Source organism: Stegodyphus dumicola, chromosome 2 (genome assembly GCF_044657685.1).
Source record: "Stegodyphus dumicola isolate Sdum_Otavi_A_Nest chromosome 2, ASM4465768v1".
NCBI lineage: Eukaryota > Metazoa > Arthropoda > Arachnida > Araneae > Eresidae > Stegodyphus > Stegodyphus dumicola.
The window spans coordinates 78522128-78534508 of NC_140769.1; the positions used below are offsets into that span (position 1 = coordinate 78522128).

General features: G+C 30.7%; 1 protein-coding gene across 3 annotated transcripts in view; it reads right to left on the reverse strand.

Annotated features, from left to right (window-relative positions):
- Positions 1 to 12381, reverse strand: part of LOC118189165 (F-box only protein 27-like) — a 40928-nt gene that overhangs the window by 11264 nt on the left and 17283 nt on the right. For 2 of the 3 annotated variants that reach the window (XM_035359715.2, XM_035359714.2), the window contains 2 exons: positions 7924 to 8050; positions 4262 to 4421 (listed from right to left, as the gene is read on the reverse strand). In XM_035359715.2, the coding sequence (XP_035215606.1) occupies positions 4262 to 4421; positions 7924 to 8050 (287 nt within the window). Of the gene's footprint in view, positions 1 to 1871; positions 2181 to 4261; positions 4422 to 7923; positions 8051 to 12381 lie in introns of those variants that run through there. The other variant, XM_035359716.2, reaches the window with a different exon arrangement.

Sequence of the window (12381 nt, forward strand, 5' to 3'; positions counted from 1 at the left end):
CTTCATCTTAGCTTTAAATCCCAACAAATGGGTTTACTGCAAGTGTATTTTAGGTTTCTTCCCTTTGGGTAATATAATTATGAAATAGGTTTCCCTAAAAAGGCCTCTACAAAAGTATCCCTTCCTTTAGGCAGATAGTTCTAGCATGCTTTGTTGTACAAATAAGGAAATCATCACTACAGGACATGAAAATAAAGATTTATTGAAAGAAAAATAATTGCACAACTTTCATCAAAAGAAATACTTCTACTAATGTTTAATGAAAATCTACATAAACATATATTAGAAAGGCCTAAAAGGCATATTAAAAATGATTTTTTAATTTAATATTTCTTCAAAAATATTACGGAATTATAAAAAGTCCCCAAAATTCCACAAATGTAATTTATAATGAATTTTCATAATAAGAGGAGCAGTACTGATCTCATTTATAATTGTGTTCCTGCTCAAAGAATAAAATTCAAAGAAAGAATAATACTGACAGCCATTATTTGTTCATTTTATTCACATTGTAAGGTTTTAATTTAAACTAACCAAACTTCTTTTTATTTTAAGTTACCCTTTCCTGTAAACTCTTGTTTCAACTTCCCTTCAGAATGAGCGCGTGGTTCAGCTTTATGCTAATTTGTGTTGGAGCCAAGTTTTGTATTTAAAGGTTAGTGAGAAACTTCTCAAGTGTGAGAGTGCTTTTAGTCTCAGACCACTTCGGCTCGGTGGACGTTCACCAGATTAGTTAGTATTTAAATTCTTACGCCTTAGCGCTATTACTCTAAATACTTATTGAAGTGATTTAAGTTCGTTAGTACTTAGCTAAGGCTTGCTACGCACCTTAGATAGGCCAATCTCGCATTAAGCTCTGAGAACTGCGACTATCTAAATTTCTACTTAAGCTTTACTTTAAATTGTTTAATTGTTCAGTTTAGACCCAAGTGGGGTCATTATTTTTCTGTTATCACTCTCGAGCTGGGAGTTGCTGTAAATAGTGATTTAAATAAAAGGGTCTTTTACACCCTTCTTACATTATAGTTCTTCTAGCACTCACAAGAACATAGCTGCATTCAGCTCACTGTTCGAGATCAGGACCTTGATACTGTCACCATTATGTTTGCCAAGAGTATGCATAGAACACTTAGTCCTGACAACATAAGAAAGGTAAAAGCATAGAATCTTCAAAAACTGCAGATTACCCAAAATCATACTAATAGAATGCTAGCTTTCATAAGAAGTTGTTACATTCTTTTGAAATTTTATATCCATTACAGTTTTTATACAGAGGAAAATTGACACTGCAGAATGAAGAAAATGACCACTTTCTGACCTAATAAGCAAACTCTGAATGCAATTCAAACTTAAAAGTTAGGCTATATGATTATGAAAAGTTCTGAAATCAAAAGAAAAAGACATACACATTGTAGCAAGTCAGACAATTAAAAAACAACATACAGCAAGATTACTGTGTCACAAAATTATTGGAAATGATTAATTTAAAATATGAATCAGCAAGAAATCATTTGCAGACAGTTTTCAGAAGTTATCACAACTTTCATAAACTTTGGCAATAATTAACATTTTATTCCTTTTATCATTTGTAAATAAATTTAATTTTGATGGCAAAAGAATTTCTGCTATGAAAATTTCCCCAAATATCAAACACAACTAAATAAAAAACATGAAATAAATATTGTTCACGCAATGAAATTTAAGTTAAAAAACTTTGAAATGTTATAAAAAGCCTTTGAATGCAACACAAAATTAAAAAAAGTGCTTCTGAGTGGTATAAGTTGTTTAATGTAAACAGAAAATGCTCTAAGATTAACTACACTTCATTAACAAACTTTAGACCATTCATTTCAACTAAGAAACAGAACAAATTTTAAACAGAACATTTATTCCCATGTACACCACTTACTTCAACTAATAAACAGCATTACGATCAAGTCAGAAATTTTAAGTTTAGCAACAATTATTTAACAGTTAAGGATATTAAGTTTTTATCCTATCAAGCAATTCTGAATAATCATTCTGGCTCAGTGCAATGCACATTGTTTCAAAACTGATCAATTTTTTTCAGGAAATAACCATCTGCTCAAGTGGCACAAGAGCTGCTTTCTTAAGTTGAATCTTTCTTAGCATTCTTTACTATTTGTGATGAAATAATTCATTAATCAAGTCAACAGCATCTAAAAGATGAAGAAAAGTCAAAAAGAGTACATAAAAACTGATTAAAATATTGAAAATTCATGAAGTTGTCTACCAGCTGGCCAAACTTTTAATGAAGAATATTGCTTGAGTGTTTTACTGTATCTGCATGAAGCTATTCACCAACAATTACCAGAATTATAGTTAGATAACCTATGGATTTTACATTATGACATATACCAACTCATGATGCTTTTGTAAGTTTTTGATTAAAAATTCAATAACTACAGCTATTCACCTGATATAGCACTGTGTGACTTTTTCTTATTTCCACGGTTAAAACTGCACTGCCATTTTAAGTCTACTGATACAAAAAAAAAAAAAAAAAAAAAAAATTGCGTGCACTTTCTAAAGGAGTTTTATGAATACCTTTTGAGGATTGAAAAAAGTATCAGCATCAGCATATATGAAGTACAATCAAAGGGCATAGTTTTAAATGGAAGGCAATAAATATATTGACCAATAAACACATTTTTTATGTGATGTTTATTTAATTTATATAACATTTATTTTATGCCTGGAATCTTTATTGTCAATTCTCTTTTTCCGTTTTCCTGCCAGTACACAAATTAGCTCATGTGATTTTAAGTGAGGGTTTGAGATTGTGAAGTCTCAACATGTTCTGCTAGTTGAAGGCTATGTTACTAGTTTTGCTATTCTATATAAGAGTTCTTGTTAATAGTTAAAATCCCACCAGTAAATTCTAAACTGACTCTGTGATTAAATTGCTCTGTGTAGCCTTTAGCTATTTAAATTTAGTTATACATTAGAATTTCTATTTTGAGTTTCTCACTATAAGTGCTGGCAGATTTTGTAAGTCCCAGGAATGCCATATGTTCATCTTTTAGAGAGAGTTTAAAATAAAAAGGTCTTTTACACCCTACTCAAGTTTTTGTACCTTAATATTAGATAAAGTGATATGTTGTTTTACGTCTAACAAAAGATTAGTCGCATTTTACAGTAGCAAAAGACATTAAACCTTATATTTTTTATGGTATATTTTCTGATACTTTGCATCACAGAAGAGGGAACTTTCATTGTATACGAGATGTTTTGCAGACCTTATCCAAACTGTACAAGGAATGATGCTCATGTTGCATTACATTTTAGCCACTTTTCAGTGCTTAATAATTACACTTATTATTTAATACAACAAAATTCTTTGACCACAGAGTAAAACAGAAAATTACATTTATTCGGATTTTTCAATTTTCTTTTTAGCAGGAATATGATGATTAAAGGACCTAAAGTTATAATGATGCATTGAACAATGCACATAAATTCATAAATTTTTATAACACCTTAGATGACTTATGTTTCTATATATATATACAGTAAGGGCCCAACTTAAGTGGTAATAACTATGTGCACAAATTGTTTAGAGTTCTTGCACTACCATATCAGCCCATCAGTAAAAGGTATGTAATAAGATGCCTGTGAATACAAGTCCTGCTGATATCTAGGACACATGCATCTGATATTCTTATCCACAAACGCTTATCGCATACAATGTGCAATATTTTCTAAACAAACTGCACATTCCTCTAATTTTGATGGCACGTTCACCAGAACTTTCACTGACTGAGCGTGTCTGGTCTAAGAATGCACAGAGACTGGCAAAATGACCACAGCAGCCACTACAAATAAACTCTGGCAAAGAGTTGAAGCCTAATTGGACTGAAATATACCAAGTTCCCATCCAGTGGAATCCACTACTTCATGCTGTGTTTAGTGCATAGCAGTAGATATTACTGCCAATTGTTTCACTGTGTTGCACTGTAACAATACTATTCTCTGCACATTTTGTGCATCAAAATTATCTGAAATTTAGATATCTTAACTCACCATGAGAAGATCTTTTAAGTTCCCTCTTAACCTCTCTTAACTATATTTAAATATCAAACATTATTAATCTTTTCAATAAAAAAGATTGTACATTTGTGAATATTCTGTTAATATAATTCCATTTTTCAATGCCTGCACATACTTTTACTAAGACTTTTCCATGTTCATATAAGTGTAGATAAACTATTTATCCTTAAAAATTAAGAGTAATATATACCAAATTCCATTCTTTTCCTGTCCATTGTTCCTCTCTGTGAGTAAATTCAAAACTGTCTACTGTAAAATCATCCACAAATACTTCTTCATCTCTAAATTGTTCATTCACCAACTGAACTGTCAATTTGTATTCAGAAGCACAGTCAAAACGAGCTGCATACCTAAAAAATAACACAGTTTTGAAAAATTTAAATAATAAAACACACTTGAATACTACAATTCATTCTGAATAATTCTGTATTATTCATGTTAAATACTTGAAGACTAAAATGTCTTCAAGTACAAGTATTTAACATGAAAAAAAAACTAGCGAGGTTTTAAAATTATATTATTGATAAATAATATAATTTTAAAATTATATTATTTCAGTTACATAAGCAATCAGGGTGAAGGATGACTTAAAGTCATAATTTGATGAGAATGATGTGTAGCATGACTCTTGCCATAACTCATTATTGAAAAATTTAATTTACTTCAAAACTGTTTATTCTAATAATTATAAATTTTGAACATTTTTCATTATTAAAATAAAGAACTAGAAAAACGGATTTCAGGATTACAAACATTAAATGGATTTCTCTTTAATATGTCTAGTACATATACAAGTTTCAACCGGATGGCGAATATTGGTTGTATGACTATCGTAATTTCCGGAAGAAAGGCCGCATCAGCGTAAACGCCGCACTCGAGAAAAATGGCGGGGAAAGAATTAAAATTACACAGAAACACCGCAATAGATTAAATTGCGCGTGACATTGTCGTGGGCCATATAGATGCAAAATCTCAACCTATGTCCTGATATATGACATATCAGTTAAGAAAAATGCATGAAATGAAACCATAACTCAAAAATAAATTAAAGGTAAGAATTGTTGAAAATATATTTACGTTCACGAATATACTTATATTTACCCACTAAAGAAGTCCATATTTATAATACTCAGACTATATTTTAAAAAATGTTGCAACAACGAAATATTAAATTTGGATGGCAAAAGGAAATTTTAAATTTTACTTACGAAAGGAATTACAGCACACTATACATTACATGAAGCCATCAAAATCTGATTCTTCACTACCCGAATTAAAAAGATTTAGTAAATCCTGATCTAAGTCTTCCAGATCATCACATTCATCCTCTTGGTTTACAGTCTCTTTATCTAAGGATATAATTTCAGCTTCTTTGAACCCTGCTATTATTGACGATGTTTTTACCGATTTCCACACACTTCCTACCCACTTTGCAACTTCTTCATAAGATGCTCTACGCATTTTACCGCTTTTGGTATACGTATGCAATCCTTCACTCATCCAACACTCCCACCGCTTTCGGACTTCAGCTTTGAAGGATTTATTACCTGACAAATCTAATGGTTGTAAGATTTTTGTCAAACCACCAGGAAATATTGCTTCGGTCATAGACAATTTTTGACATCTGGTTTTCACTGACTCAAGTAAATGAGCACGCATGGAATCCATTATAACCCTTTTGGTTGGAAAAAAGATTCCATACGACACTGCCAAACTTTTTGTTGCCACTCATGCATGATTGTTTCGCACATCCAGCCATTCTCGTTTGCACAAATAATTACGTCATTAGGAAAATATCCCTTCGGAATAGTCTTTCGTTTGAAAATGATCATCGACTTTAGCTTGTCACCGTTTGCAGCACAAGCTAACACACATGTAAATGACGTTCTTTCATGCCCCGTCGTAAGCACAGATACAGTTTTTGCACCAGTTTCACCAGCAGTTCTGTTTGCAGGAGAGTCGAAAGCTAACGGCGTTTCGTCCATATTTATTATCTGTGAGAGTTTTTTTTGTTTTTTTGTCAATAATAGCTGTCACATATTTTAGAAAAGATGACTTTTTATCCTGCCAGTCCATTGGTAATTGTTGCCCGACTGTTGTTATAGTATGCACAGAAATATTTTTTCTTTTCATAAATCTGCTACACCTCCTTTGAAATCATTTATGTTCATTCATTTTGCTATAAATTTTGCTTGTAAGCGAATTTTTACAGTCGAAATTGCCATTCCCTTTCCTAGTTTCTTCTTTATCCAGTTTGCAAGGTCATCCTTCAGATTCGTCCACCTTACAGTACCACTTCTTTTGGCTCGTTTTTGTTGTGGCATATTTTTAAGAAGTTCTTTTTCAGTTTTCCAACGTCGAATACACCTCTCGTCCACTTCAAACTCTCGAGCTTCCGCTCGATTTCCAGTGAAATTACATTAAGCTTAAAACCAGCAGTATCGCTTCTGTGCCGTTTAGGTGATATTTTCAAAAATTTTCCGCTCCCTTCTTACTTAAAAACTATCCAACAAGTACTTGTATCCAAACTGATAGGATCTATATCTGGCAGAATGCCAAGAAAAACTGATTCATGCTGAAGGGGAAATACGTCAGAGTTCGTTATTGTGAGGCAGGTGGAGTCGTGTCCGCCTTTGAAAAAATTGCAGAAAAGGCAGGGGTGGGGAAAGGATGGGTCCTGGAAGATTCATCGAATGGTAGAGAAAAGTGACTATTCAAACTGATGACAATGTTGATTTGAAAGGAGGAAGAATGTTATTGTTCTGACATCTCGTTTAGGGTGAATAAGGCATGTAGGTCCGTTCAAGGAAAAGAATGTAAACAAAATAAAGTTCGCAAAAAGCAACTGAGTGGTCTTTTGTGTGGGAATAGCACCAGTCTATGCACAATGACAAGACCATCCAAAATATGTACAATGACCATCATAGGAAATATTTTATTTTTAGTGCACCTAAACGCCGCATGGGTAGAAACGCTGCACCCGCTGAAAATTTAAGTTTTAAACACGTAAACGCCACGGCATTTCTTCCGAAAATTACGGTATAAGTAATGAATGATTTTTTTTTCCTTGTAAATGATTATAAGAAAGCACAGAAAATTTAAATAAAATAGAATTAAGCACAATATACTACTTATTACATGGCATTTTTCTCTCTTTAATGTACAAATTTTTGTCTCTTGGTACAAAGAATGCTGCTTTATGATTATCCAGAACAGAATGTTATTCCTGATCCTTAAAACAAAGACCCCTTTTTTTTACAGTTGCCTATGACATAAAAAAGTAATGTAATTTAAAAAATAATAATAATTTCAGAAAATTCTTGTTTTAATCATAAAGGAATATATGCATGTATTACCAACAAACAAGTTTAGATTTCTATTGCAGTTATAACTCACAAGCTTACAGCTAGTTAACTATTTTAAAGAATGACATTAATTTTAGTCTCCAAATATTTGTTTCTTTGCATTAATTACAGTTAGTCAGAATGAAAGGTAATCTTTTACAGACTCTTACAAAGAAACCCAAGTTATTTCTAAGACAACAGCAGCAAAATTATGCACTACTGCACTATAAGTTGAATATCACTGATTATTTGTAAATAAGTTAAATAAGTTGTAAATAAGTTTTTAAATAAGTTAAAACATGTTAGCAAAAAAAAAAATCCACATTAGTTAATAAAACACATGCAGTATCTTACAATGTAATGCATATGAATAAAATCATTAGTGACTTAATAACCTTAAAAGCACAAAAAATACAATCCGTCATCCTATAAAGGACCATAACAACAAAAGAAAAATGTAAATAAAAAAAATTAAATCAGTACACAAAAGCATGCTATACATACGCACCATTCCCCAACTTGTATTTTTATACAACCAGAATCTAATACTACTGCAGGAATGCCTTTTGCCACAAGGTCAATAATCTGGTGTTTTGAACAAACATAATAAGATGTTGCAAAACAGTATTGAGCACCTAGAAAAAGAACAGATAATCATTTCAATTAAACATTACCACACTAAGAGGATGAATTACACTTAGATATGAAATACTACTAAAATTTTCACATTCAAATTTTTAAATTCTGATTAACAAAAGAAGTATGACACATTTCTAAAAATTACTAAGATGAATTTTCTCCCTCCAATCCTTTAAAATATAAACATAAATTTATGCATAAAATGTTCATGAAATAATTCAGAATTTCTCTTATGCATGCTTCTCATATATATGGCAATACCCAATTGACCTATTCAAGTTGGTTATGAATAATTCTGCCCCTCCAAATCATTATTTAGACAATTATGTAGAGACATCAGAAGTTATGAGAAAGAATTTCATGAAAAATGTATTGTGTCTCAATCAGGAATTGGATATTCAGATTATCAAACAAATATTTTGATTTTTATATCACAATAATATGCAGCAGGGATATTTTTAATTCACAGTAACATAATTACTGGAATGTCGAATGAGAGACATGTCATTATGAACACAATCTGACATCACTAAAGGAATATGATACGAATTAGTTTTATATTCACAAAAGAAATGTATTCTGATGCATTTCCACTTCTTAAATTATTTCATACATTTGATGGAAACTGCTTACAGAGAATCAAGTTTAAAAACTTGCAATACACTTCACATTTTTATCCAATAACTATATTCTGTTACAAAATCCAAACTTTAACAACCTAATTCAGAATGTATCATATAACACTGGGTTTAATTTCTAAAATTAGAAATGTCTATCAAGAATGGTGAACAAAAACAAATAAATAAAAGAATGAACAATTTAAAGTTCAATAAAATGTACAAAGATAAATAAAAATATTTACAAATTAATGATGTTAAGATAAGAATAAAATAAAATTAACCAGATAGCTATATCCCATAACACTTTGATATGCAGATTTTTTGCTTTTTCCTCCACCTCAAAGGATGAAACTTTGATATGCCGATTTTTTTTTCAGATATTTAAGTTTTTTCATGCAGTTTGCTTTTTCCCATGGAAAAGTGAGATATACAATCAGTATCTAATGTTAATATCAGTTTCTTTGAACTCCGAACAATCTGTTGCAATATTAAAAGGATTTTCAGTTAAAGATGTGTTTCAGTTATACAAGAATGTATTGAAGCTCATCTTATTTTAGCTTCAGTATTCTCTGGTTCTGATCTCTATCTCTACCATAAAAAATCTCAAAAAACTATTAATGAGGCAACACACTATGTCTCCATAAACTATTTAGATATTTGCATATTAATGAAACCAGAGTGGCTCAATTTGGCAATTTTTACAGATAAAAAGAAAAAATTTACTTATCAGGTACAAGTTCATAGATTTTGTGAGTCCCTGATATTGATATTTATCATAATTCAGCCGCCATAATGAATATATGAAAAGGAAACACACTTTAGCATAAAACATAAATTTTAATTATGAAATATAGATTATGTTACACATTAAAAAAATAAAATGCTTAAATTCTTTATCAAAACTTTCTGTAATATTTTTGTGCTTTTCTTCTCCCCTGGTACAGAGCAATCTGTTTTTGCTCAAAAATAATCACAGAATGACAGAGACTCAGTATCGCGCAAACCTTAGCAATACTGTCTATCTACCAAATGCATCTTCTTCTTTATCAAATTTGTGGTACAATTGTGTATTCCTGCAGAAATTTTACTGCAGTTTCTTCCACTGCTCCCAAATTTTGCAAATGCATATTTTAAAATTGAATTTAAGGCCAAAAAATATCCCAATTCGATCATAAAAAACACTGGAACTTAGAATATAACAAAAGAACGCACTCAGACATTGCTTGACCGAAGGACTGCAATGAGCATGGTTGTGAGTAATTATGCATATGTTTGCCACAATTTGGAAAATTCTCAAAATATCGTGATATCTACTAAGGTGGTTGCAGCAACATGTAAGAGCCAATATTTATGTGGCAACTCATGTTGTTATCAAAAAGTATTTATGTTATAAGCCAAGTACACATACAGCACACATCTTTGAAGACACATAGATATGCACTTTTGAAATTCATCAGCCTTTTCTAAATTACTATTTCTTTTTGTAATGAATATGTTTGTTTGTTTTTTCATAATGAACTGTAATAAGATTCTTGACTTTACTAACTGATGAACAAGAACTCGTTGCATTTCTTCAGAAATATGGCATTTTACCTAAAAATAGAGATCGCAAAAATCTGTATTATTTGAAGTTGTACTTCTTAAGTAAGTGAAACCCACTTTTCAGTGAAAATGTGGATATCAGAAAGCATAAAAAATTACTATAAGCTGCAGAAACAAAATTATAATACTATAAATCTAAGATTTTACATGCCTATGTTTGCACATAAATGAAAACAGAAGCAAGTTTATATACGAAAAGATCAGAATACTTAAAACAGTACTGCAGAAAATTAAAAAAACTTATGCAGTTTGTAAAACTTAATGCAAGATTTACCTAACTTGGAAAAATTTAAGATAAATTCAAAATTTTTAGCACAAAAATAAAAGGAAAGTTTAATTAAGGCCTCATGCATTATGCTTTTTGCAATATGTCATAGCAAAAAAATAAAAAACTCACAATAACAATAAAAATTTAAATAGATTTTAATTATGTTCAAAAACTACAAAAGGATTCACGGAAGATTTCTAAAGCAAGTCGAAAAGTCTCCATACTGACTCCTAGTAATCAAAGGCATAACCATTCAGACTAAAAATTCTTCCCATACCAAAGCATAAATTTGTTGTATATTTTATATATACATTATTTTTAAAAGACAATAATTTTCTGACGATAATTTGATGATGCAGCAGCCAAATTGTGCTAGCATACTAATAATGGCAACTATACTAAACAATGTAACTCATCATCTTTTGAAATAGACACTTTTTAGTTTGACTATTTTCTTTTTTATACCCAATTCCAAATATTACACAAAATTTTTTATTTACAAATATACTTTCCATAAAACAAATATTGTGTTTGGTATTCAATTAATAATTTTAAAAAAATCCTTTAGACATTGCTGTGTGAGTCATTTCAAAGCTGATATAATTTGATAATCACAAGGTGATAAAAGGGGAAAATAATAACAAATTATTCTTCAGGTTGGTGTCAGGGATAAAAATTATTCAGTAAGTGCAAAGTCAGTGATGAACTTTGATAGTGTTTCAGTCTGAGATGTATGGCTACTAAAACGGCAGCTACAGAGACAAATTATTGAATAATATAATTTATAAATAAATTACTCTGTTTCTTCAACATGGTGGTGGTTGATGTAGCATCAAAGTGGAATTACAAATCTGGACCCTCCATATGTTTTATAGTAAAAAAATATTAACTGCACATGCAAGAAGCGTTAAATACATAGAGATGATGATGATATTCTTGGAAGCTAATTCTTTCTTCCTTTTTGCAAAAAAATTTCTGAAAGGAAAAAAAAGAAAGGTTTCAGATTATAACAGACGCTCAAATGAGTTTGTTAAGGATTTTAATACTTTCACTGAGCTCGCAGTATACCAGTCTGTTGTTGTACTCACTCCTGCTAACCCCCCTTTTCTGGCCTTTTAGCTTCATTAATTAAAAAGAAGCAGAGCAGCATATGTTTAGAATTTTCAATGCAGTGTTAAGTGTTGGCATTTATTTTTCTATTTTTTTCAGTTCATCATATCAATGTCCAGTATCCTTAATAAGAAAGCTTACAAAAAAAAAAAAAAATTTTTTTTTTTTTTTTTTTTTTTTTTTTTTTCATTATTAGCATTTAACAGCAAAAGCACGAAATATTTAAAAACAGCATATCTTCATAATTTCCGATAAGAGTCTTGCGAGCTGGAGATAAAAATGTTTTACTCTGTACAGTGTTGCCACTGCTCGCTTTCAAATCATTTTGTTAACCAAAAATTCATTAGTTTTATAAAATACGAAATAGATAATAAAAACAAAATTCGTGCTTCCAAACACATGTTTGGGTGAAGGACAATGTTATTCAAAACTTGATGGCTCTAGGTACTGTCAATTGTTCACAATGTGAGAAAGATACATACATTCATGCAGATTCTTCATTATTTAATTTCCTTAAAAATAACTACAGTACGAAAATATTTAGTGGCAACAATTTCAAAAGTGATTCGTTGTTTATAGTAAACTGTTACAAAACCTTATTTTGAGACTAATAGCCCTTTTTGGGGTAAAAAAAAAAATTGCTGGTGGCCCAGAGCTTCATGTATCAGATCATTTCAAATACTGGATGTCCAGATCTCAGATTTTCTGAGTTTTTTTGCCACCACTA